Source organism: Phyllobates terribilis, unplaced genomic scaffold (assembly GCF_046119375.1).
Source record: "Phyllobates terribilis strain yellow unplaced genomic scaffold, ASM4611937v1 Scaffold_2__4_contigs__length_985480577, whole genome shotgun sequence".
NCBI lineage: Eukaryota > Metazoa > Chordata > Amphibia > Anura > Dendrobatidae > Phyllobates > Phyllobates terribilis.
The window spans coordinates 971,023,224-971,048,289 of NW_027362762.1; the positions used below are offsets into that span (position 1 = coordinate 971,023,224).

The 25,066-nt window shown below is 53.3% G+C and overlaps 1 protein-coding gene across 1 annotated transcript in view; it reads right to left on the reverse strand.

The window, feature by feature from the left end:
* Positions 1 to 6,757: 6,757 nt before the first annotated feature.
* CFAP91 (cilia and flagella associated protein 91) overlaps positions 6,758 to 25,066 on the reverse strand; it is a 176,837-nt gene continuing 158,528 nt past the window's right edge. The window contains exons 15-17 of the mRNA XM_073668721.1: positions 12,471 to 12,619; positions 8,539 to 8,630; positions 6,758 to 8,432 (exon numbers count right to left, since the gene is read on the reverse strand). Coding sequence (XP_073524822.1) covers positions 7,156 to 8,432; positions 8,539 to 8,630; positions 12,471 to 12,619 — 1,518 coding nt within the window. The 3' untranslated portion in view covers positions 6,758 to 7,155. The remainder of the gene's footprint in view (positions 8,433 to 8,538; positions 8,631 to 12,470; positions 12,620 to 25,066) is intronic.

Consider the following 25,066-nt stretch of genomic DNA (forward strand, 5'->3'; position numbering starts at 1 on the left):
ATGGTTAGAGGCTCCTGAGATACTGATGAGATTACTGGAATGCTGGACACTTTACAAGTTAAATTAGTGTACATAAACTGACAAGCAAGCAGAACATTAATAAAACACAGCCATCAATCTCTAATAAGACACAATAAGGTATTTCTCTTGACTTAACAAATCTAATGGTCTGGTTATTAAGATTTTAGGCTGTATCGTCACAATATTGATTCATATCTTTTTAGTAGTAAAAAATTTGATTGCATTCTATTGGAAAAAACCAAACCCTCCTAAGTTCTCAGATATTATTGAAAAAAATAACAGCACATAAGTCATACGAATACAGACTTGCTATTGCAAATGACAAAAAAACAAAAAACCTGACCAGCCCCTTCATATAGTGTGAACAGGAGCACGCGGCAATGACTGCATAACATACAATAAGAAAGCACAGCAGCACCCTGTCATAGGTTGGTGTGTGTGTTGTAGTGTACGTGAGATTGTTGTGTGTGTGTGATGTTGTGTATGTCATGCTAGTGTAGGTGAGTTCTGTAGGGAAGGTCAGGATGTGTTTAGTCCGGGGCCATGTGATGAATTTTGAAGCATTCATTCAAACACAGTCCCGGTTTGTCAGGACACGTTTCACATTGGAAACAGGTGACCTTTCTTATCCCCCTTTTATGGCAGACCCTTTTTCTTACTGTGACCTCACCGGGAAAATGTTGCCCTGGTACCACACGGGAGACTCGAGTTCCAGGGGTGCTGGGGCCCGCTTCTTCTTCACCTCTAAAAATCAGGGCCTTTATCACCGCCTCCTGGAAGTTGAGGAAGGTGTTGGTGGTCTGGCCTGCACATCGTGATAGTGTGGCACCCCAGGGGGTCTGGTTGCCACAGTGGTAGTAATACCATGTCTGGGAGCAAAACAGGAGTTTTCTGGTCAGGGAACACACTACATGCAACACCTCCTGCTCCAGACCAGAAAAGGGGAGGATCCTGACCTATATAACTGGATCTGGAGGCGGGTTTAGTTTAGTCAGTCTAAGTCTGAGTTTAGTCAGAGTCAGGAGTCAGATAGGACACTAAGGAGCAAGGAGCTGAGGACTGGAGCTGGCAGAGCTCGTCCTATCCGGAGTAGATACAGAGAACCGGACACCGGAGTCCGAGGCTGTGGGACCCTTCATGCCCAGCAGCAGATACCGCAGGGCAGGGGATTTCAGGTCTCCTGGCCCAACAGAAGCCCGGAGGCTCAGCCACACGAAAGGACCAGTACCGCCACAGAGGAGCGAGGAATACACGGGATCCGAGTCTCCAGCCATACGGGTGAGCACAGCACGTCACACTCAGGGACGTGGGCTACGACATGACTATAAGCGGGATAGTCAAAGAGTACAGTCAGAACGGCAGGCCTACAACTCCACCTGGCCAGGGGAATTCTAGGATTGCTCCCAGACTGACCAGGCCCTCATCCCTAGCAAGTACTCCCCTTGGGGTCTGTATAATTACCACCAGTAAAGACCCTGGGACTGCACTGCAAAGACTCCGTGTTATTATTACTGATCCAGGCACTATCACCGCCATCATCCATACACGCTGCCCTGAAGCTCCACTCTTCCTGTGGGGAGTCACATCACCTTGCTGCACATAGCATTAACTTCAGTGGACTGCTCCACAGCGGCGGTTCCCAATAACCGCAATCCACAGGTGGCGTAGTCGGACTATACAAACCAGATACACATAGACTGCCCTGGTTTGACCGCCCTGAGTCACGGACCGGGTCACCGCCACGGTGACTACAACCCCTAGCATCTACAAGGCCCGGCTCCGGGTATCCCCACGGCCCAGGGGGCGCGTCAATAGCACGTATGCGTTATACAGTGCCATTTGAACGATGTGCACGGCCAGTTTTTTGTACCAAACCTTCGCCTTTCGCATGGCACTGTAGGGCTGGAGGACTTGATCAGAAAGATCAACTCCCCCCATGTGCTTGTTGTACCCCAGGGCACAGTTCGGTTTGTGGACCGGTGCTGGGGTACCTCTAAGCGTGGTGGCCGTGGTGCCGGGACAATGGATTGTGGTCAAGAAAAAGACGTCCCTTTTGTCTTTGAACTTCACCACAACCATGTTGCCGCTACATTGGGCTCGGCTCTCACCCTTTGGGAGAGGCTGCTCAATTAGCGTCAAAGGGAGACCCCTCTGGGTTCTGAGCACAGTACCGCAAGGGGCGGTAGTTCTGGCAGAGAGGGACTGAAATAGTGGGATGCTTCTGTAAAAGTTATCAACGTATAGATGGTAACCTTTATCAAGCAGTGGGCGGATGAAATCCCACACTATTTTCCCACTCACCTTCAGAGCAGGTGGACATTCTGGGGGCTGAATCCTTGAATCCTTTCCTTCGTACACTCTAAAGCTGTGAGTGTACCCTGAGGAACTCTCGCACAGCTTGTAGAGTTTTATTCCGTACCTCGCCCTCTTACTGGGCAGATATTGTCGGAATTGAAGCCGCCCTTTGAAGTGGATGAGGGATTCATCCACAGAAATTTCCCTTTGGGGAACGTACACTTCAGCAAACTTGTTGCTGAAGTGTTCGATGACCGGACGAATTTTGAACAGTCTGTCAAAATTCGGGTCATCGCGGGGAAGGCGGTCCGCGTTATCCCTGAAATGTAAAAATTTGTGAATGACCTCAAATCTTTTGCGGGTCATCATCATTCCGAACACTGGAGTTTGATATAAAATATCGGTACTCTAGTATTGGTGGATTTCTGGTTTCTTCACAATCCCCATGTGAAGTACCAGTCCCCAATATTTCAACATTTCTACTGAGTCAACGGGACTCCAAGTAGAAAACATTGAATTTGGGTTTGCAGCCAAAAATTGTTGGGCGTAGATATTGGTCTGCTCCACCATGAGACTGACAATGGCCTCAGAGAAATAGACTTTTTCAAAGTCTATTTCCCTGAGGTTTGCTGTCTCGAACTGGATTCCTGATTGGGGAAGGAAATCAGGAATCCGTGGAGTGTAATTTTCAGGGACCGGGATCCACACGGGGGCCCTGGTGCTAGGTTTGGCGTGACTAGCACCAGGTTGAGGGTTACTCACAGATGGCTGTGGGTCTTCTTCCACGGCCTCCGGACGATGTCTTGACCTGTGATGCCGTCTTGGTGCTGGGTCGGTGTCACTGGAGGAGGAAGAATGGGAGGAATAGAGGAACGTGGGGTCCTCTCCCTCACTATCAGCTTCGGAGACAATAATGGAATATGCCTCCTCAGCTGTGTACGCCCAAGACAGGGATGAGCGGGACAGGCGGGACATTTTGTGTGCTGTGTGCGTGTGTAAAAAAAAATCAAAACTTTATTATAGTGTGAGTGTACGTGTGTGTATGTGTGAGTGCTTGGTGTAAATTTCTGCAGTCACATGTGGGGACGGTCCGGTATAGGGGACGGTCAGGCGTAGGGGGCGCGCTCAGGCACACAGGGCGCGCTCAGGCAGAGGGGGCGCAGGAGCGGACGTGCACTCAGGCACACAGGGCGCAGGACGGGGCGCGCTCAGGCACACGGGGCGCAGGAGGGGGTGCACTCAGGCACACGGGGCGCGCTCAGGCACACGGGGCGCAGGAGGGGGTGCACTCAGGCACACGGGGCGCGCTCAGGCACACGGGGCGCAGGAGGGGGCGACCTCAGGCACACGGGGTGCGCTCAGGCACACGGGGCGCGCTCAGGTATATGGGGCGCACTCAGGCACACGGGGTGCAGGAGGGGGCGGTCAGGCGTAGGAGGGGCCAGAAAGGGGGGCAGGAAGCCGGCAGTAGCAGCAGCAGGGGGGGTGATCACTGGGGCAGAAAGTGGGGAAGGAGCCGGCAGCAGCAAGGGGGGTAGGAGGCAGGCAGCAGCAGGGGGGGTGATCACTGGGTTGGGGGGGGGGGATGATCACTGGGTTGGGGGGGGGGGGTGATCACTGGGTTGGGGGGGGCTGATCACTGGGGACGGGAGGGTGATCACTGGGACGGAGGAGTGATCACTGGGACGGGGGGATGATCACTGGGAGGGATGGTGGGTGATCACAGGCGCAGGGGATTTACAGTGAGCCTGCTGCTGCCTATGATCACCTTACACCGGCTGGCAGAAGGAGAGCACCAGCCGGTGGATGAAGACATGGGAGAGGAGGGAGCGGTATGAAATTGGACTGGGGTGGAGGGGTTTGGAGGGGGGGTCGGGGGCTAAGTGGGGGCTGGAGTCGGACAAGGAGGGAAATATTACCGGCAGCGGATCGGTGACGGCAGCGGCAATGGGGGGCAGCGGCGCATCGGTGGCGGCGTTGGCGGCAGCAGATCGGCAGGTGACCAAGCTCCTCAGCTTCCACGGACGGGATGAAGCTGGGGAGCTTGGTCAGCCATTGTAAACAACCCCCTCCACATCTGATTGGAGGGCTAGCGTCACATGGACACTAGCCCCAATCAGATCTGGGGGGGGGGACAGAGGTGACACTTCCCCCAGCCAATGGCTGATGCTATATGCATCAGGCCATGCCCAGATTGTAAATATTTCACCAATTTCCATTGGTGAAATATTTAATTCATTCCGATTGGCAGTTTCACTAAAGTGACAGGTTGTCTAGTTGCATCAGCAACTGTGACACCTGAGTGACCCCGCTCACACGCGCTGCAGGGGCGCGATCCCTCCATGTCACAGACGCTGTGACACGGGTCAGGAAGGGGTTATAGCCCAAGAGAGGCATGTTTAGGAGGACAGATACCCATCATGTGGAGGCCACCTTGCCGTGGTTGATGGGCATACATGAATTGGCCAATTTATGAGCTAAGAGCCTTCATTTTTTGTAAGGACATTTTATTTAACAATGATGCGGTTTAGCTCTTATGTTCTCGGTGTTTGCATACAGTTGCGCTCAAAAGTTTACACACCCCGGCAGCATTGTTCCTTTCTTGACCTTATTTCAGTGAATATGAATGATAACAATAAACCTTTTTCTGCACTCATGGTTATTGGTTGGGTGAAGCCATTTATTGTCAAACTACTGTGTTTTCTCTTTTTAAATCTTAATGAAACCAAAAACATCCAAATGACCCTGATCAAAAGTTCCCATCCCCCAGTTCTTAATACCGTGTGTTGCCCCCTCTAACATCAATGACAGCTTGAAGTCTTTTGTGGTAGTTGTGGATGAGGTTATTTTCTCAGATGGTAAAGCTGCCCATTCTTCTTGGCAAAAAGCCTCCAGTTCCTGTAAATTCCTGGGCTGTCTAGCATGAACTGCGCACTTGAGATCTCCTCAGAGTGGCTCAATGATATTGAGGTCAGGAGACTCAGATGGCCACTCCAGAGCCTTCACTTTGATCTGCTGTAGCCAATGACAGGTCGACTTGGCCTTGTCTTTTGGATCGTTGTCATGTTGGAACGTCCAAGTACGTCCCATGCGCAGCTTCCGGGCTGATGAGTGCAAATTTACCTCCAGTATTTGCTGATAATGTGCTGCATTCATCTTTCCTTCAACTTTTACCAAGTTTCCTGTGCCTTTGTAGCTCACACATCCCCAAAACATCAGTGATCCACCTCCGTGCTTTACTGTAGGAATGGTGTTCCTTTCATCATAGGCCTTGTTGACCTCTCTCCAAATGTAACGTTTATGGTTGTGGCCAAAAAGTTAAATTTTTGTCTCATCACTCCAAATTACCTTGCTCCAGAAGTTTTGAGGCTTGTCTCTGTGCTGTTTGGTGTATTGTAGGCGAGACACTTTGTGGCATTTGCACAGTAATGGCTTTCTTCTGGCAACTCGACCATGCAGCCCATTTTTCTTCAAGTGCCTCCTTATTGTGCATCTTGAAACAGCCACACCGCTAGTTTTCAGAGAGTTCTGAATTTCAGCTGATGTTATTTGTCGGTATTTCTTTGCATCCAGAACAATTTTCCTGGCAGTTTTGGCCGAAATTTTTGTTGGTCTACCTGACCGTGGTTTGGATTTCACAGAGTCCCTGATGTTCCATTTGTTAATCACAGTTTGAACGCTGCTGACTGGTATTATCAATTCCTTGGATATCTTTTTGTATCCCTTTCCTGTGTTATACAGTTCAACTACCTTTTCCCGTAGATCCGTTGACAATTCTTTTGCTTTCCCCGTGACTCACAATCCAGAAACGTCAGTGGCTGGATGACAGATGCAAGAGTCTGTCTGGATCCCAGAAACTCACTCAGCTTTTATGCACACACACTGATTACAAGCAAACAAGTCACAGGTGAGGATGTTACCTTTAGTAGCCATTCAAACCCATTTGTGTCAAATTCTGTGCATGTCATGAGGCCAAAATCACCAGGGTATGTGAACTTTTGATCAGGGTCATTTGGATATTTTTGGCTGTCATTAAGATTTAAAAAGAGAAAACACAGTAGTTTGACCATAAATGGCTTCACCCAACCAATAACCATGAGGGGAGGAAAAGTTTTTTTGTTATCATTCATATTCTCTGAAACAAGGACAAGAAAGGAAAAATTCTGCCGGGGTGTGTAAACTTCTGAGCACAGCTGTATGTCTTGGCCCTTACAGTGCGCTGCTGTGCTTTCTTATTGTTTGATATTGCAAATGATTCTGTTAGAACATTTTTTTAAAAATGGGAACTTTGAGATCTTTCCTTTTATCTAAAACTGGATAATAATTATAATCTTTGTAAACATTGTTTCATACTGTCATGTTTAAAATGCCGTGAAATAACTGATTATACACAATTATTTTGTATGTTTTCATTGTTAAATGTATTGTTTTTATTTTTTTATTATAATCATTATTGTTCTAAATGTGACTTTAATCTGAGTTCTCCAATTTCCCCTTTCCCTTATTCTTTCCCAAATTTTCCCTTCCTAATAAATATTTACTTCCACCCTCCCCCCCTTTTTTGTTTTTTCTTCCTCTTCCCTCTAAATAATCTTTAAATTACAATAAAAAACCATTGAAACACAAACAAAACAAAAAAACAATTGTGAGGACCGTAAAGTCTGCGGCAAAACACATCACAGCGGAGATGGATATATAATGTATATTTATAAGTCCCACAGCCCCTCCCCCACTGGTGCATCATAACCTGTCAGCGGTCACTCTGAGGTTAATATGAGGGTCCTTGTCGCAGGCGAGGGTCTGGCTGTACGGAGGGCACCAGCGGAGGGTCCGTGCTCATCACTCGGGCTCTCCGGCTCTGTCATCCACCTCAGTGGGGGGCTGGGCGCGGTGCGCGGCCTCGTTCAGCACAGTGGCGGTGTCGCTGTGGATGACGCGGTGCGCGGCCTCGTTCAGCACAGTGGCGGTGTCGCTGTGGATGACGCGGTGCGCGGCCTCGTTCAGCACAGTGGCGGTGTCGATGACGCGATGCGCGGCCTCGTTCAGCACAGTGGCGGTGTCGGTGTGGATGACGCGGTGCGCGGCCTCGTTCAGCACAGTGGCGGTGTCGGTGTGGATGACGCGGTGCGTGGCTTCGTTCAGCACAGTGGCGGTGTCGCTGTGGATGACGCGGTGCGCGGCCTCGTTCAGCACGGTGGCGGTGTCGCTGTGGATGACGCGGTGCGCGGCCTCGTTCAGCACAGTGGCGGTGTCGATGACGCGATGCGCGGCCTCGTTCAGCACAGTGGCGGTGTCGGTGTGGATGACGCGGTGCGCGGCCTCGTTCAGCACAGTGGCGGTGTCGGTGTGGATGACGCGGTGCGTGGCTTCGTTCAGCACAGTGGCGGTGTCGCTGTGGATGACGCGGTGCGCGGCCTCGTTCAGCACGGTGGCGGTGTCGCTGTGGATGACGCGGTGCGCGGCCTCGTTCAGCACAGTGGCGGTGTCGCTGTGGATGACGCGGTGCGCGGCCTCGTTCAGCACAGTGGCGGTGTCGCTGTGGATGACGCGGTGCGCGGCCTCGTTCAGCACGGTGGCGGTGTCGCTGTGGATGACGCGGTGCGCGGCCTCGTTCAGCACAGTGGCGGTGTCGCTGTGGATGACGCGGTGCGCGGCCTCGTTCAGCACAGTGGCGGTGTCGCTGTGGATGACTCGGTGCGCAGCCTCGTTCAGCACAGTGGCGGTGTCGCTGTGGATGACGCGGTGCGCGGCCTCGTTCAGCACGGTGGCGGTGTCGCTGTGGATGACGCGGTGCGCAGCCTCGTTCAGCACAGTGGCGGTATCGCTGTGGATGACGCGGTGCGCGGCCTCGTTCAGCACAGTGGCGGTGTCGGTGTGGATGACGCAGTTCGCGGCCTCGTTCAGCACAGTGGCGGTGTTGCTGTGGATGACGCGGTTCGCGGCCTCGTTCAGCACAGTGGCGGTGTTGCTGTGGATGACGCGGTGCGCGGCCTCGTTCAGCACAGTGGCGGTGTCGCTGTGGATGACGCGGTGCGCGGCCTCGTTCAGCACAATGGCGGTGTTGGTGTGGATGACGCGGTGCGCGGCCTGGAGATGTCTCCGCTGGGATTTCCTCACTGCAAAACAGAGGAGACAAAATAACGGGACGGAACAGCAGGGAGATGAGGCAGAGTATACGGTATATACAGGTCTATATGGCCATGAGGCCGCGGCTGCTCTCACCTCTCTCTCTGACGCTTTGCTTCTGGATCTCGGGAATAAGGAAACTGTAAACGAGCTCCGCGACTATCTCCTCCGACTGAAGACGGGTGCGGCTGTGGGAAAAAGACAGCAAACCTTCAGAGACAATCAGACCCAAATGAGGACGCGACCCGGGCCAGAGACTGGACGAGAGGATGCGACCCAGACAAGAGGACGCGACCCGGGCCAGAGAGTGGACGAGAGGACGCCACCCGTACCAGAGAGTGGACGAGAGGACGCGACCCGGGCCAGAGAGTGGACGAGAGGACGCCACCCGGACCAGAGAGTGGACGAGAGGACGCGACCCGGGCCAGAGAGTGGACGAGAGGACGCAACCCCGGCCAGAGAGTGGACGAGAGGACGCGACCCGGGCCAGAGAGTGGACGAGAGGACGCGACCCGGGCCAGAGACTGGACGAGAGGACGCGACCCGGGCCAGAGACTGGATGAGAGGACGCGACCCGGGCCAGAGACTGGACGAGAGGACGCGAGCCGGGCCAGAGACTGGACGAGAGGACGCGAGCCGGGCCAGAGACTGGACGAGAGGACGCGACCCGGGCCAGAGACTGGACGAGAGGACGCGACCCGGGCCAGAGACTGGACGAGAGGACGCGACCCGGGCCAGAGACTGGACGAGAGGACGCGACCCGGGCCAGAGACTGGACGAGAGGACGCGACCCGGGCCAGAGACTGGACGAGAGGACGCGACCCGGGCCAGAGACTGGACGAGAGGACGCGACCCGGGCCAGAGACTGGACGAGAGGACGCGACCCGGGCCAGAGACTGGACGAGAGGACGCGACCCGGGCCAGAGACTGGACGAGAGGACGCGACCCGGGCCAGAGACTGGACGAGAGGACGCGACCCGGGCCAGAGACTGGACGAGAGGACGCGACCCGGGCCAGAGACTGGACGAGAGGACGCCACCCGGGCCAGAGACTGGACGAGAGGACGCCACCCGGGCCAGAGACTGGACGAGAGGACGCCACCCGGGCCAGAGACTGGACGAGAGGACGCCACCCGGGCCAGAGACTGGACGAGAGGACGCCACCCGGGCCAGAGACTGGACGAGAGGACGCCACCCGGGCCAGAGACTGGACGAGAAGACGCCACCCGGACCAGAGGACGCGAGCCGGGCCAGAGACTGGACGAGAGGACGCGAGCCGGGCCAGAGACTGGACGAGAGGACGCGAGCCGGGCCAGAGACTGGACGAGAGGACGCGAGCCGGGCCAGAGACTGGACGAGAGGACGCGAGCCGGGCCAGAGACTGGACGAGAGGACGCGAGCCGGGCCAGAGACTGGACGAGAGGACGCGAGCCGGGCCAGAGACTGGACGAGAGGACGCGAGCCGGGCCAGAGACTGGACGAGAGGACGCGAGCCGGGCCAGAGACTGGACGAGAGGACGCGAGCCGGGCCAGAGACTGGACGAGAGGACGCGAGCCGGGCCAGAGACTGGACGAGAGGACGCGAGCCGGGCCAGAGACTGGACGAGAGGACGCGAGCCGGGCCAGAGACTGGACGAGAGGACGCGAGCCGGGCCAGAGACTGGACGAGAGGACGCGAGCCGGGCCAGAGAGTGGACGAGAAGACGCGAGCCGGGCCAGAGACTGGACGAGAGCCGGGCCAGAGAGTGGACGAGAGGACGCGAGCCGGGCCAGAGAGTGGACGAGAGGACGCGAGCCGGGCCAGAGAGTGGACGAGAGGACGCGAGCCGGGCCAGAGACTGGGCGAGAGGACGCGAGCCGGGCCAGAGAGTGGACGAGAGGACGCGAGCCGGGCCAGAGTGGACGAGAAGACGCCACCCGGACCAGAGACTGGACGAGAGGACGCGACCCGGACCAGAGACTGGACGAGAGGACGCGACCCGGGCCAGAGACTGGACGAGAGGACGCGACCCGGGCCAGAGACTGGACGAGAGGACGCCACCCGGGCCAGAGACTGGACGCCACCCGGACCAGAGACTGGACGAGAGGACGCCACCCGGACCAGAGACTGGACGAGAGGACGCCACCCGGACCAGAGACTGGACGAGAAGACGCCACCCGGACCAGAGGACGCGACCCGGACCAGAGACTGGACGAGAAGAAGCGAGCCGGACCAGAGACTGGACGAGAGGACGCGAGCCGGGCCAGAGACTGGACGAGAGGACGCGAGCCGGGCCAGAGACTGGACGAGAGGACGCGAGCCGGGCCAGAGACTGGACGAGAGGACGCGAGCCGGGCCAGAGACTGGACGAGAGGACGCGAGCCGGGCCAGAGACTGGACGAGAGGACGCGAGCCGGGCCAGAGACTGGACGAGAGGACGCGAGCCGGGCCAGAGACTGGACGAGAGGACGCGAGCCGGGCCAGAGACTGGACGAGAAGACGCCACCCGGACCAGAGGACGCGACCCGGACCAGAGACTGGACGAGAAGAAGCGAGCCGGACCAGAGACTGGACGAGAGGACGCGACCCGGACCAGAGACTGGACGAGAAGACGCCACCCGGACCAGAGGACGCGACCCGGACCAGAGACTGGACGAAAAGAAGCGAGCCGGACCAGAGACTAGACGAGAGGACGCGAGCCGGGCCAGAGACTGGACGAGAGGACGCGAGCCGGGCCAGAGACTGGACGAGAGGACGCGAGCCGGGCCAGAGACTGGACGAGAGGACGCGAGCCGGGCCAGAGACTGGACGAGAGGACGCGAGCCGGGCCAGAGACTGGACGAGAGGACGCGAGCCGGGCCAGAGACTGGACGAGAGGACGCGAGCCGGGCCAGAGACTGGACGAGAGGACGCGAGCCGGGCCAGAGACTGGACGAGAGGACGCGAGCCGGGCCAGAGACTGGACGAGAGGACGCGAGCCGGGCCAGAGACTGGACGAGAGGACGCGAGCCGGGCCAGAGACTGGACGAGAGGACGCGAGCCGGGCCAGAGACTGGACGAGAGGACGCGAGCCGGGCCAGAGACTGGACGAGAGGACGCGAGCCGGGCCAGAGACTGGACGCGAGCCGGGCCAGAGACTGGACGCGAGCCGGGCCAGAGACTGGACGAGAGGACGCGAGCCGGGCCAGAGACTGGACGAGAGGACGCGAGCCGGGCCAGAGACTGGACGAGAGGACGCGAGCCGGGCCAGAGACTGGACGAGAGGACGCGAGCCGGGCCAGAGACTGGACGAGAGGAAGCGAGCCGGGCCAGAGACTGGACGAGAGGACGCGAGCCGGGCCAGAGACTGGACGAGAGGACGCGAGCCGGGCCAGAGACTGGACGAGAGGACGCGAGCCGGGCCAGAGACTGGACGAGAGGACGCGAGCCGGGCCAGAGACTGGACGAGAGGACGCGAGCCGGGCCAGAGACTGGACGAGAGGACGCGAGCCGGCCCAGAGACTGGACGAGAGGACGCGAGCCGGCCCAGAGACTGGACGAGAGGACGCGAGCCGGCCCAGAGACTGGACGAGAGGACGCGAGCCGGGCCAGAGACTGGACGAGAGGACGCGAGCCGGCCCAGAGACTGGACGAGAGGACGCGAGCCGGGCCAGAGACTGGACGAGAGGACGCGAGCCGGCCCAGAGACTGGACGAGAGGACGCGAGCCGGCCCAGAGACTGGACGAGAGGACGCGAGCCGGGCCAGAGACTGGACGAGAGGACGCGAGCCGGGCCAGAGACTGGACGAGAGGACGCGAGCCGGGCCAGAGACTGGACGAGAGGACGCGAGCCGGGCCAGAGACTGGACGAGAGGACGCGAGCCGGGCCAGAGACTATGAGAGGAGGTTACCAGGACCGACAGGAGGATGTGAGCCATAAGTGTATTAGGGTGGTCAGAAGGACAGGCCCCTGACCAATGACTGTTCAGACGGACAGGAGGATCCAACCTCTCCTCTATACTGGATCAGTGCTGATTTGTGATGTTGCGGTATGATGGCAGGACCCCCACCTGCTCTCTATCTGGTGGGCGATGTCATTGATCTCCTGCGCTTTCCTCTGGATCTCCTCTCGGGCCTGATCTTCTGCAGTGTGATCAGTGGTGCTGAGGATGACGTCTTCTAGATACGAGTCCACGGTGCTCTGATGAACGGTGACAACCTGCAGAATACAAACACATAATAATGTACAACTGCACATTATAATATACAGTCGTAGACAAAGACTGACACATGTTTTGTTTTTCACATTTGCCTCTTCAGTTTTTATAGCGGCTATCTGCATTGAGTCTAGTTTGTGATGAAGAGCGATCAGATAGATTGCAAACAATTACATTATTTCTTGCCATAAAAGTTAACTTAATCATAGAAACCTCCTGATTTTCAGCCCTGCCACAAGGAGACCTTCTTACGTCATGTCAGTGATCTCGCTAGCTCAAGAGAAAGTGATGACGAGGACAAGGCAGCTGATATCACTCTGTCATGTCACTGAATTATAAGAGCAGACTGGAGGCTTTATAATGGGGGTGGTGCTGAAATCATTGTCTTCTGTTGACCATTGTTACCTCCAAGGAAATACGTGTAGTCATCATTGATTTGCATCAAAAGGGCTTTACAGGTCAGGACATTGCTGTTTGTAAGATTGCCCCTAAATCATCCATTTATCGGATCATCAACAACTTCAAAAAGAGAGGTTCAGTTGCTGTGAAGAAGCTGTCAGGGCGCTGAAGAAAGTCCAGCAAGTGCCAGGATGTCTCCTAAAGAAGAGTCAGCTACAGGATCGGTTCAGCCCCAGTGCAGAGCTTCCCAGGAACGGCAGCATTGTGGAGCAGGATTGTGAAGGTGGCCGGGTGCCAAGAGGGGCAGCAAAGAAGCCACTTGTCTCCAAGAAAGGCATCAGTCAGGATCTGCCCTGAAGTCGATATCCAGCCGATATGTGGAGAATAAGGGGCAGGAGTGTGGAGAATAAGGGGCAGAAGTGTGGAGAATAAGGGGCAGAAGTGTGGAGGAATAAGGGGCAGAAGTGTGGAGAATAAAGGGCAGAAGTGTGGAGGAATAAGGGGCAGAAGTGTGGAGAATAAAGGGCAGAAGTGTGGAGGAATAAGGGGCAGAAGTGTGGAGAATAAGGGGCAGGAGTGTGGAGGAATAAGGGGCAGGAGTGTGGAGAATAAGGGGCAGGAGTGTGGAGGAATAAGGGGCAGAAGTGTGGAGAATAAGGGGCAGGAGTGTGGAGAATAAGGGGCGGGAGTGTGGAGGAATAAGGGGCAGGAGTGAGGAGAATAAGGGGCAGGAGTGTGGAGAATAAGGGGCAGCAGTGTGGAGGAATAAGGGGCAGGAGTGTGGAGGAATAAGGGGCAGAAGTGTGGAGGAATAAGGGGCAGGAGTGTGGAGGAATAAGGGGCAGGAGTGTGGAGGAATAAGGGGCAGGAGTGTGGAGAATAAGGGGCAGGAGTGTGGAGAATAAGGGGCAGGAGTGTGGAGAATAAAGGGCAGCAGTGTGGAGGATAAGGTGCAGGAGTGTGAAGGATAAGGGGTGTAAAGATCTGAGGTTGTGGGTTGTAAGTAATCACCTAGGCAGGTTAACGAAGCAACAATATTTTATTGATCATAGCCATGGTAATAAAGCAATTTCAGGTAAATGGCCAAAATACAGTTCTCTCAGTCCTCAAGTTCCCAATCTGGGTTCAGTAGTTCCACTGGCTTTGTACACTGCTCAAAAAAATAAAGGGAACACTTTAACAACAGAATATAACTCCAAGTAAATCAAACTTCTGTGAAATCAAACTGTCCACTTAGGAAGCAACACTGATTGACAATCAATTTCACATGCTGTTGTGCAAATGGAATAGACAATAGATGAAAATTATTGGCAATTATCAAGACACCCTCAATAAAGGAGTGGTTCTGCAGGTGGGGACCACAGACCACATCTCAGTACCAATGCTTTCTGGCTGATGTTTTGGTCACTTTTGAATGTTGGTTGTGCTTTCACACTTGTGGTAGCATGAGACGGACTCTACAACCCACAGAAGTTGCTCAGGTAGTGCAGCTCATCCAGGATGGCAGATCAATGCGAGTTGTGGCAAGAAGGTTTGCTGTGTCTGTCAGCGTAGTGTCCAGAGGAGCTACCAGGAGACAGGCCAGTACACCAGGAGACGTGGAGGGGGCCGTAGGAGGGCAACAACCCAGCACTGCCAGAGCCCTGCAAAATGACCTCCAGCAGGCCATAAATGTGCATGTGTCTGCACAAACGGTTAGAAGCCGACTCCATGAGGGTGGTATGAGGCCCGACGTCCACAGATGGGAGTTGTGCTCACAGCCCAACACCATGCAGGACGCTTGGCATTTGCCACAGAACACCAGGATTGGCAAAGTGGCCACTGGCGCCCTGTGCTCTTCACAGATGAAAGCAGGTTCACACTGAACACATGTGACAGACGTGACAGAGTCTGGAGACGCCGTGGAGAGCGATCTGCTGCCTGCAACATCCTTCAGCATAGAAAAAACCTGAAGGTGTGAACTGGAACATAAATTGATGTGCATGCAAAATGTAAATGCATGTTCACACAAGGCCATTAGACAAAGAGAAACCAAAGACAAGAAAAAGGGTGTGGCCGCCCTTTGTCTGGGCTGATCAAAATTATGTTAACTAAATACCCTTTATTATTTATTATTATTTTTGCACTGTGTGATTTATACATTTACTTTTAATCATTTTGGTATTTTTCTTGTCTTTGGTTTCTCTTTGTCTAATGGCCTTGTGTGAACATGCATTTACATTTTGCATGCACATCAATTTATGTTCCAGTTCACACCTTTAGGTTTTTTCTTTGCAGTTAGTATGCTTGAGTGCATATAAAAGGGTGTTGCCGCCCTTTGTCTGGGCTGGGACGCTGATCCTGCCTCGGTTTTATGCTTGCACCAGGGATCCAGTCTCTTTGTCCTTGTCCATATGTATGTCACTTGACAAATGGTAAGGTTTTTAATATTAGAGTTAGGACTGTCCCACAAGGGATGCCGTGACGTGGCGGGACAGCTTTTACATTATTTTGATCAAAATTATGTTAACTAAATACCCTTTATTATTTATTATTATTTTTGCACTGTGTGATTTATACATTTACTTTTAATCATTTGGGTATTTTTCTTGTCTTTGGTTTCTCAACATCCTTCAGCATGCCCGGTTTGGCAGTGGGTCAGTAATGGTGTGGTGTGGCATTTCTTTGGAGGGCCGCACAGCCCTCCATGTGCTCGCCAGAGGTAGCCTGACTGCCATTAGGTACCGAGATGACATCCTCAGACCCTTGTGAGACCATATGCTGGTGCGGTTGGCCCTGGGTTCCTCCTAATGCAGGACAATGCCAGACCTCATGTGGCTGGAGTGTGTCAGCAGTTCCTGCAAGATGAAGGCATTGAAGCTATGGACTGGCCGCCCGTTCCCCAGACCTGAATCCGATTGAGCACATCTGGGACATCATGTCTCTCTCCATCCACCAACGTCACGTTGCACCACAGACTGTCCAGGAGTTGGCGGATGCTTTAGTCCAGGTCTGGGAGGAGATCCCACAGGAGACCATCCGCAACCTCATCAGGTGTTAGAACCTTGCTCTTAGGTTTTTTTTCCTTTACTGGTCACATGACCTTGTTGGCCTATTTAATTCTGCTCCGCCCTTCTGGCTTTGCTGGACTTCATTGTATTACTACTTTCTAGCTAGCCTGTGCTCTGTATCTAACTCTGTTAGTTTGCTTGGTCTACGGACCTCTATGTTCTATATATTTTGTTTGTTCGTCTGTCTGCTACTATTTCTGTTAGGAGGTGTCCATTTTCCTCCCAGTCCTTAGTACTTGTAGGGATTCCTTCCCCACATCTATAGGTCTCCGTACAGACTAGCTTAGGACTTTAGCAGGTCTGATCGCAGGATCAGGTCCCCTGTTACATCGTAGGGATTCAGCTGAGTTCTATCGTAGGGACAGATCTCCTCTCTTTCCTTAGCTCTGGTAGCAGAACATAACAGTAAGTCCAGCCTGCAAATTCTCTAAGGAAAGATTTTTCTGTTCCATCATGGTGTCGGTTCAGGATTTGGCTCATCGCCTGCAGGGACTCTCTCTGGAGGTGGCCGAGCTCCGTCAGCACGTGAGTAACTGTCCTGGAGCACATTTCTTGGAGCCTAAGGTATGTTTGCCGGATTTATTTTTTGGTGAACACCGAGAATTTTTTTCATTTAAAAATGCTTGCTTATTGTATTTTCGTTTGAGACCCAAGTCCTCTGGGGATGAATCCCAGCGCATAGGGTTCATAATGTCACTTTTGCGCAAAGAGCCTCAGGAGTGGGCCTTTTCTTTGCAACCTAGTGATACATGCTTCAGATCAGTGGATAGTTTTTTTTCTGCTTTGGGGCTATTATATGATGATCCTGACCGTGTCGCATCAGCTGAGACTGAGTTAAGACGTTTGAGACAGGGATCAGGTAATGTGGAAAAATATTGTACTCATTTCCGTCGATGGTCTACTCAAACAGGGTGGAACGATTCTGCTCTGAAAAGTCTATTTCTTGCTGGGCTCAATGAAAGGGTTAAAGACCTGCTAATTGCTTATCCTACACCTGAAGATTTGCAACAGGCTATGCAATTAGCTATACGGGTGGATAGAAGACTGCGTGCAAGGGTTAATGAGAGCAAATCCTCTGCTATGTCAGTTTCTGGTTATAAGAATGTGTGTACTAACAGTGGTGAACCGATGGAGATTGGATCGGTGGCACCTCGCTCTCAAGAAAAAGACCGTAGACTTTTTGAAGGCTTGTGTTTCTATTGCGGAAAATCTGGTCATTTGATTAAAGGCTGTGAGCTTCGTATGAAGAAAGAAAAAAAAATGGTCAGTCATGCCCGTATTGCCTGTTTAAATTCCAAGGGTGTATTTTTAGCTGCTTCCACGATTGCTCAGGAAAAATTAATGGACAATTCGCTTTTTGCTAAGCTGGAGAAATGTGAGTTCGCTGTACAGAGAATTAGTTTTTTGGGCTACATTATCTCCAGCAAAGGTTTTGAGATGGATCCGGTTAAGGTTCAGGCTGTACAGGAATGGCCTAGGCCTATTGGTTTGAAATCGATACAGAGGTTTTTGGGTTTCGCCAATTACTACAGAAAATTCATAAAAAAATTTTCTAGTATTGTCAAACCTCTGACTGATCTCACCAGGAAAGGTGCTGATGCGGTTCAGTGGTCTTCTGAGGCCATTGAAGCTTTTGTGTATCTCAAGGAGAGGTTCACCTCTGCTCCCATCCTTATGCAGCCTGATGTTACTAGGCCGTTTTTGGTTGAGGTTGATGCTTCCTCTGTGGGGGTTGGCGCAGTATTGTCTCAGGATAACGGGGATGGATTACATCCCTGAGCCTTTTTTTCCAAAAAATTTTCGGAGACTGAACTGAATTACGATATTGGTAATCGGGAATTATTGGCTATTAAACTCGCATTTGAACACTGGCGCCACTTCTTGGAAGGTGCGGAATTTCCCGTTCAGGTTCTTACGGATCATAAAAATCTGATATATCTTGATGCTGCCAAGCGCCTGAATGCCCGTCAGGCTAGGTGGGCACTGTTTTTCTCGCGGTTTAATTTCTCCGTTACTTACATCCCTGGTACTAAGAATATTAAGGCGGATGCCTTGTCTCGCAGTTTTTCTCCCATAGTCGGTGCTGAGAAAGAGGAGAACATTCTACAAGAAGGTGTTGTGATAGCTGCTTTGGACTCCGTTTTGGAAAATGAGATTCTTAAAGCTCAGGAGAATGCCCCATCTAACACTCCTCATGGGAGGTTGTTTGTGCCTGGGACCTTTAGGAGAGATTTGTTTGTTGAGTGTCACGAATCTCGGTTGGCAGGTCATCCCGGAATCTCTGAGACCAAGAGACTGGTGGGTCGCAGTTTTTGGTGGCCTGGATGGCAGAAGGAAGTCATTAAGTGGGTGCGTCAATGTACTATATGTGCTAGATCTAAGTCCTCACATACTCCTGCTGCGGGGTTGCTTTGTCCTTTGGAGGTTCCCAGTGCTCCTTGGACACATTTGGCTATGGACTTTATAACTGACCTTCCCCCCTCTGAGGGTTTTACTGTCATCTGGGTGGTCGTGGACCGTTTTAGCAAGATGTGTCACTTGGTTCCTTTAGTCAAACTGCCCTGCGCTAAAACTCTCGCTAAGGCCTTTGTCAAGGAAATTGTCAGACTTCATGGCGTTCCTACTGACATTGTTTCTGATAGAGGTCCTCAGTTCGTGGCTCGTTTTTGGCGTGCCTTTTGTGATAGGTTGGGAGTTCATTTGTCGTTCTCGTCCGGATATCATCCTGAATCTAATGGCCAGACAGAAAGGAAAAACCAGGATGTTGAGCAGTTCTTGCGTTGTTTTGTGGCAGACAATCAAGAGGGGTGGTCTGAGTTTCTGCCACTTGCTGAATTTGCTCTGAACAATCATACATCTTCTTCTGCTGGTTGTTCGCCTTTTTTTTGTTGTTCTGGGAGACATCCATCGTTTGGGTCGTTCTCCAAGTTGGGATCTGCCGTGCCTGAGGAGGAGAATTTTTCCGGTGATTTGGAGAGAGTTTGGACGGATGTGCGTGGTAATCTTCAGGAGGCCAACAGAAAATCTAAAGACTACTTTGATAGGAAACGACAGGAGGTTTTGTTCGCTGTTGGTGACATGGTTTGGTTGTCCTCTAGGAATCTGCGGTTGAGGATTCCTTCAAAGAAATTGGGTCCCAAGTTTGTAGGGCCCTTTAAGGTGCTTCAGGTTGTCAACCAATCTGCTGTTAGGTTGGAGGTTCCTACCTCCTGGAGAATTAATCCGGTATTTCATGTCTCTCTGTTGAAAAAAGCTGTTGTATCGGATTGTGACGCCTCTGCCTCTGTTCCTCTGGTGGTGGAGGACGGGGAATATGAAATTTCTCGCATCCTTAACTCTAGACGGTATAGAGGTAGTTTGCAGTATCTTGTGGCCTGGAAAGGTTTCGGTCCCGAGGATAACTCTTGGGTGAGGTCGGATGATGTTTCCGCGTCCAGACTTATCAGAGCGTTTCACAGGAGATTTCCTGATAAGCCTGGTCCTAGGGGATCCGGAGGATCCTCTTAGAAGGGGGGGTACTGTTAGAACCTTGCTCTTAGGTTTTTTTTCCTTTACTGGTCACATGACCTTGTTGGCCTAATTAATCCTGCTCCGCCCTTCTGGCTTTGCTGGACTTCATTGTATTACTACTTTCTAGCTAGCCTGTGCTCTGTATCTAACTCTGTTAGTTTGCTTGGTCTACGGACCTCTATGTTCTATATATTTTGTTTGTTCGTCTGTCTGCTACTATTTCTGTTAGGAGGTGTCCATTTTCCTCCCAGTCCTTAGTACTTGTAGGGATTCCTTCCCCACATCTATAGGTCTCCGTACAGACTAGCTTAGGACTTTAGCAGGTCTGATCGCAGGATCAGGTCCCCTGTTACATCGTAGGGATTCAGCTGAGTTCTATCGTAGGGACAGATCTCCTCTCTTTCCTTAGCTCTGGTAGCAGAACATAACATCAGGAGCATGCCCAGGCGTTGTAGGGAGGTCATACAGGCACGTGGAGGCCACACACAATACTCAGCCTCATCAGGAGCATGCCCAGGCGTTGTAGGGAGGTCATACAGGCGCGTGGAGGCCACGCACAATACTCAGCCTCATCAGGAGCATGCCCAGGCGTTGTAGGGAGGTCATACAGGCACGTGGAGGCCACACACAATACTCAGCCTCATCAGGAGCATGCCCAGGCGTTGTAGGGAGGTCATACAGGCACGTGGAGGCCACACACAATACTCAGCCTCATCAGGAGCATGCCCAGGCGTTGTAGGGAGGTCATACAGGCACGTGGAGGCCACACACAATACTCAGCCTCATCAGGAGTATGCCCAGGCGTTGTAGGGAGGTCATACAGGCACGTGGAGGCCACACACAATACTCTGCCTCATCAGGAGCATGCCCAGGCGTTGTAGGGAGGTCATACAGGCACGTGGAGGCCACACACAATACTCAGCCTCATCAGAAGCATGCCCAGGCGTTGTAGGGAGGTCATACAGGCACGTGGAGGCCACACACAATACTCAGCCTCATTAGGAGCATGCCCAGGCGTTGTAGGGAGGTCATACAGGTTTGTGGAGGCCACACACAATACTCAGCCTCATCAGGAGCATGCCCAGGCATTGTAGGGAGGTCATACAGGCATGTGGAGGCCACACACAATACTCAGCCTCATCAGGAGCATGTCCAGGCGTTGTAGGGAGGTCATACAGGCACGTGGAGGCCACACACAATACTCAGCCTCATCAGGAGCATGCCCAGGCGTTGTAGGGAGGTCATACAGGCACGTGGAGGCCACACACAATACTCAGCCTCATCAGGAGCATGCCCAGGCGTTGTAGGGAGGTCATACAGGTTTGTGGAGGCCACACACAATACTCAGCCTCATCAGGAGCATGCCCAGGCGTTGTAGGGAGGTCATACAGGCACGTGGAGGCCACACACAATACTCAGCCTCATCAGGAGCATGCCCAGGCATTGTAGGGAGGTCATACAGGCATGTGGAGGCCACACACAATACTCAGCCTCATCAGGAGCATGCCCAGGCGTTGTAGGGAGGTCATACAGGCACGTGGAGGCCACACACAATACTCAGCCTCATCAGGAGCATGCCCAGGCGTTGTAGGGAGGTCATACAGGCACGTGGAGGCCACACACAATACTCAGCCTCATCAGGAGCATGCCCTGGCGTTGTAGGGAGGTCATACAGGTTTGTGGAGGCCACACACAATACTCAGCCTCATCAGGAGCATGCCCAGGCATTGTAGGGAGGTCATACAGGCACGTGGAGGCCACACACAATACTCAGCCTCATTGTGACTTGTTTTAAGGACATTACATCACAGTTGGATCAGCCTGTAGTGTGTTTTTCCACTTTAATTTTGGGGGTGACTCCACATCCAGGCCTCCATTGGTTAATAAATATGATTTCCTTGATGATTTTTGTGTGATTTTGTTGTCAGCACATTCAGCTTTCTACAGAACAAAGTATTCACTGAGAAGATTTCATTCATTCTGATCTAGGTTGTGTTATTTGAGTGCTCCCTTTATTTTTTGAGCAGTGTATAAGGCCATACTCACTGTCTCCCAACTTTTGGTTGTCCCACAGATTTCGTATCGCCAGCCAGTATAGTCTGTAGCCACAGTCCACGATCCTCTAGACGGCAGATAAAACGATGAAAGCGCAGGTATCCAGTAGCAGCCGTCCTTGTAAGAAAGTTTAAATCCAAACGACATAATCCATCCTCTTTCTTCAATCCTTCCACACAACTCTTTCTAAAACATGACTCTCCTTTCTTTCACTGGGATCAATCCCCTCCCAGGTCAGAAGTGATCACCCTCCCCTTAAGCATTTACTGTTAGCTAAAAACAATGAAGAATATTCTAGAAGCCTTCCTCTAAGACTGCATGTAAGACCCCCTGTGGTGACGGCTCCACTGTGTCTACAATCTACACACACATCATGAGATTATTGGCTGTTGGAACAATGGTTAGATACTCCTGATACAGATATTCTGAGATACAGATTAGTGGAATGCTGGACATTTTACAAGTGAATCTAGTGCACATACTGACAAGTTAGCAGAACTATATAAAACATAACAAGTAAAACACTAATAAAACGGGGAATAAGGGGCGGGAGTGCAGAGAATAAGGGGCAGGAGTGCAGAGAATAAGGGGCGGGAGTGAGGAGAATAAGGGGCGGGAGTATGGAGAATAAGGGGCGGGAGTATGGAGAATAAGGGGCAGCAGTGTGGAGAATAAGGGGCGGGAGTGAGGAGAATAAGGGGCGGGAGTATGGAGAATAAGGGGCGGGAGTATGGAGAATAAGGGGCGGGAGTGAGGAGAATAAGGGGCGGGAGTATGGAGAATAAGGGGCAGGAGTGTGGGGAATAAGGGGCAGGAATGTGGAGAATAAGGGGCAGGAGTGTGGAGAATAAGGGGCAGGAGTGCGGAGAATAAGGGGCAGGAGTGCAGAGAATAAGGGGCGGGAGTGCGGAGAATAAGGGGCGGGAGTGCAGAGAATAAGGGGCGGGAGTGCAGAGAATAAGGGGCGGGAGAGCGGAGAATAAGGGGCGGGAGTGCGGAGAATAAGGGGCAGGAGTGCGGAGAATAAGGGGCGGGAGTGCGGAGAATAAGGGGCGGGAGTGCGGAGAATAAGGGGCGGGAGTGAGGAGAATAAGGGGCGGGAGTGTGCAGAATAAGGGGCAGGAGTGCGGGGAATAAGGGGCAGGAGTGCGGGGAATAAGGGGCGGGAGTGTGGAGAATAAGGGGCGGGAGTGTGGAGAATAAGGGGCGGGAGTGTGGAGAATAAGGGGCGGGAGTGCGGAGAATAAGGGGCGGGAGTGCGGAGAATAAGGGGCGGGAGTGCGGAGAATAAGGGGCGGGAGTGAGGAGAATAAGGGGCGGGAGTGTGGAGAATAAGGGGCGGGAGTGTGGAGAATAAGGGGCGGGAGTGCGGAGAATAAGGGGCGGGAGTGCGGAGAATAAGGGGCGGGAGTGCGGAGAATAAGGGGCGGGAGTGTGGAGAATAAGGGGCGGGAGTGTGGAGAATAAGGGGCGGGAGTGTGGAGAATAAGGGGCGGGAGTGCGGAGAATAAGGGGCGGGAGTGCGGAGAATAAGGGGCGGGAGTGCGGAGAATAAGGGGCGGGAGTGAGGAGAATAAGGGGCGGGAGTGTGCAGAATAAGGGGCAGGAGTGCGGGGAATAAGGGGCAGGAGTGCGGGGAATAAGGGGCAGGAATGTGGAGAATAAGGGGCAGGAATGCGGAGAATAAGGGGCAGGAATGCGGAGAATAAGGGGCAGAAGTGCGGAGAATAAGGGGCGGGAGTGCAGAGAATAAGGGGCGGGAGTGCGGAGAATAAGGGGCGGGAGTGCGGACAATAAGGGGCAGGAGTGTGGAGAATAAGGGGCAGGAGTATAAGAATAAGGAGTAGAAGTGTGGAGAATAAGGGGCAGGAGTGCGGGGAATAAAGGGCAGGAGTGCGGGGAATAAGGGGCAGAAGTGCGGGGAATAAGGGGCAGGAATGTGGAGAATAAGGGTCAGGAGTGTGGAGAATAAGGGGCGGGAGTGTGGAGAATAAGGGGCGGGAGTGTGGAGAATAAGGGGCAGGAGTGCGGAGAATAAGGGGCAGGAGTGTGGAGGAACAAGGGGCAGGAGTGTGGAGGAACAAGGGGCAGGAGTGTGGAGAATAAGGGGCGGGAGTGTGGAGAATAAGGGGCGGGAGTGTGGAGAATAAGGGGCAGGAGTGCGGAGAATAAGGGGCGGGAGTGTGGAGAATAAGGGGCGGGAGTGTGGAGAATAAGGGGCGGGAGTGTGGAGAATAAGGGGCGGGAGTGTGGAGAATAAGGGGCGGGAGTGCGGAGAATAAGGGGCGGGAGTGCGGAGAATAAGGGGCGGGAGTGCGGAGAATAAGGGGCGGGAGTGCGGAGAATAAGGGGCGGGAGTGCGGAGAATAAGGGGCAGGAATGTGGAGAATAAGGGGCAGGAATGTGGAGAATAAGGGGCAGGAATGCGGAGAATAAGGGGCAGAAGTGTGGAGAATAAGGGGCGGGAGTGCAGAGAATAAGGGGCAGGAGTGTGGAGAATAAGGGGCAGGAGTATAAGAATAAGGAGTAGAAGTGTGGATAATAAGGGGCAGGAGTGCGGGGAATAAGGGGCAGAAGTGCGGGGAATAAGGGGCAGGAATGTGGAGAATAAGGGGCGGGAGTGTGGAGAATAAGGGGCGGGAGTGTGGAGAATAAGGGGCAGGAGTGTGGAGAATAAGGGGCAGGAGTGCGGAGAATAAGGGGCGGGAGTGTGGAGAATAAGGGGCGGGAGTGTGGAGAATAAGGGGCGGGAGTGTGGAGAATAAGGGGCGGGAGTGTGGAGAATAAGGGGCGGGAGTGCAGAGAATAAGGGGCGGGAGTGCGGAGAATAAGGGGCGGGAGTGCGGAGAATAAGGGGCGGGAGTGCGGAGAATAAGGGGCGGGAGTGCGGAGAATAAGGGGCGGGAGTGCGGAGAATAAGGGGCGGGAGTGCGGAGAATAAGGGGCAGGAATGTGGAGAATAAGGGGCAGGAATGCGGAGAATAAGGGGCAGGAATGCGGAGAATAAGGGGCAGAAGTGTGGAGAATAAGGGGCGGGAGTGCAGAGAATAAGGGGCAGGAGTGTGGAGAATAAGGGGCAGGAGTATAAGAATAAGGAGTAGAAGTGTGGAGAATAAGGGGCAGGAGTGCGGGGAATAAGGGGCAGAAGTGCGGGGAATAAGGGGCAGGAATGTGGAGAATAAGGGGCAGGAGTGTGGAGAATAAGGGGCGGGAGTGTGGAGAATAAGGGGCAGGAGTGTGGAGAATAAGGGGCAGGAGTGCGGAGAATAAGGGGCAGGAGTATGGAGGAACAAGGGGCAGGAGTATGGAGGAACAAGGGGCAGGAGTGTGGAGGAACAAGGGGCAGGAGTGTGGAGGAACAAGGGGCAGGAGTGTGGAGGAACAAGGGGCGGGAGTGTGGAGAATAAGGGGCGGGAGTGTGGAGAATAAGGGGCG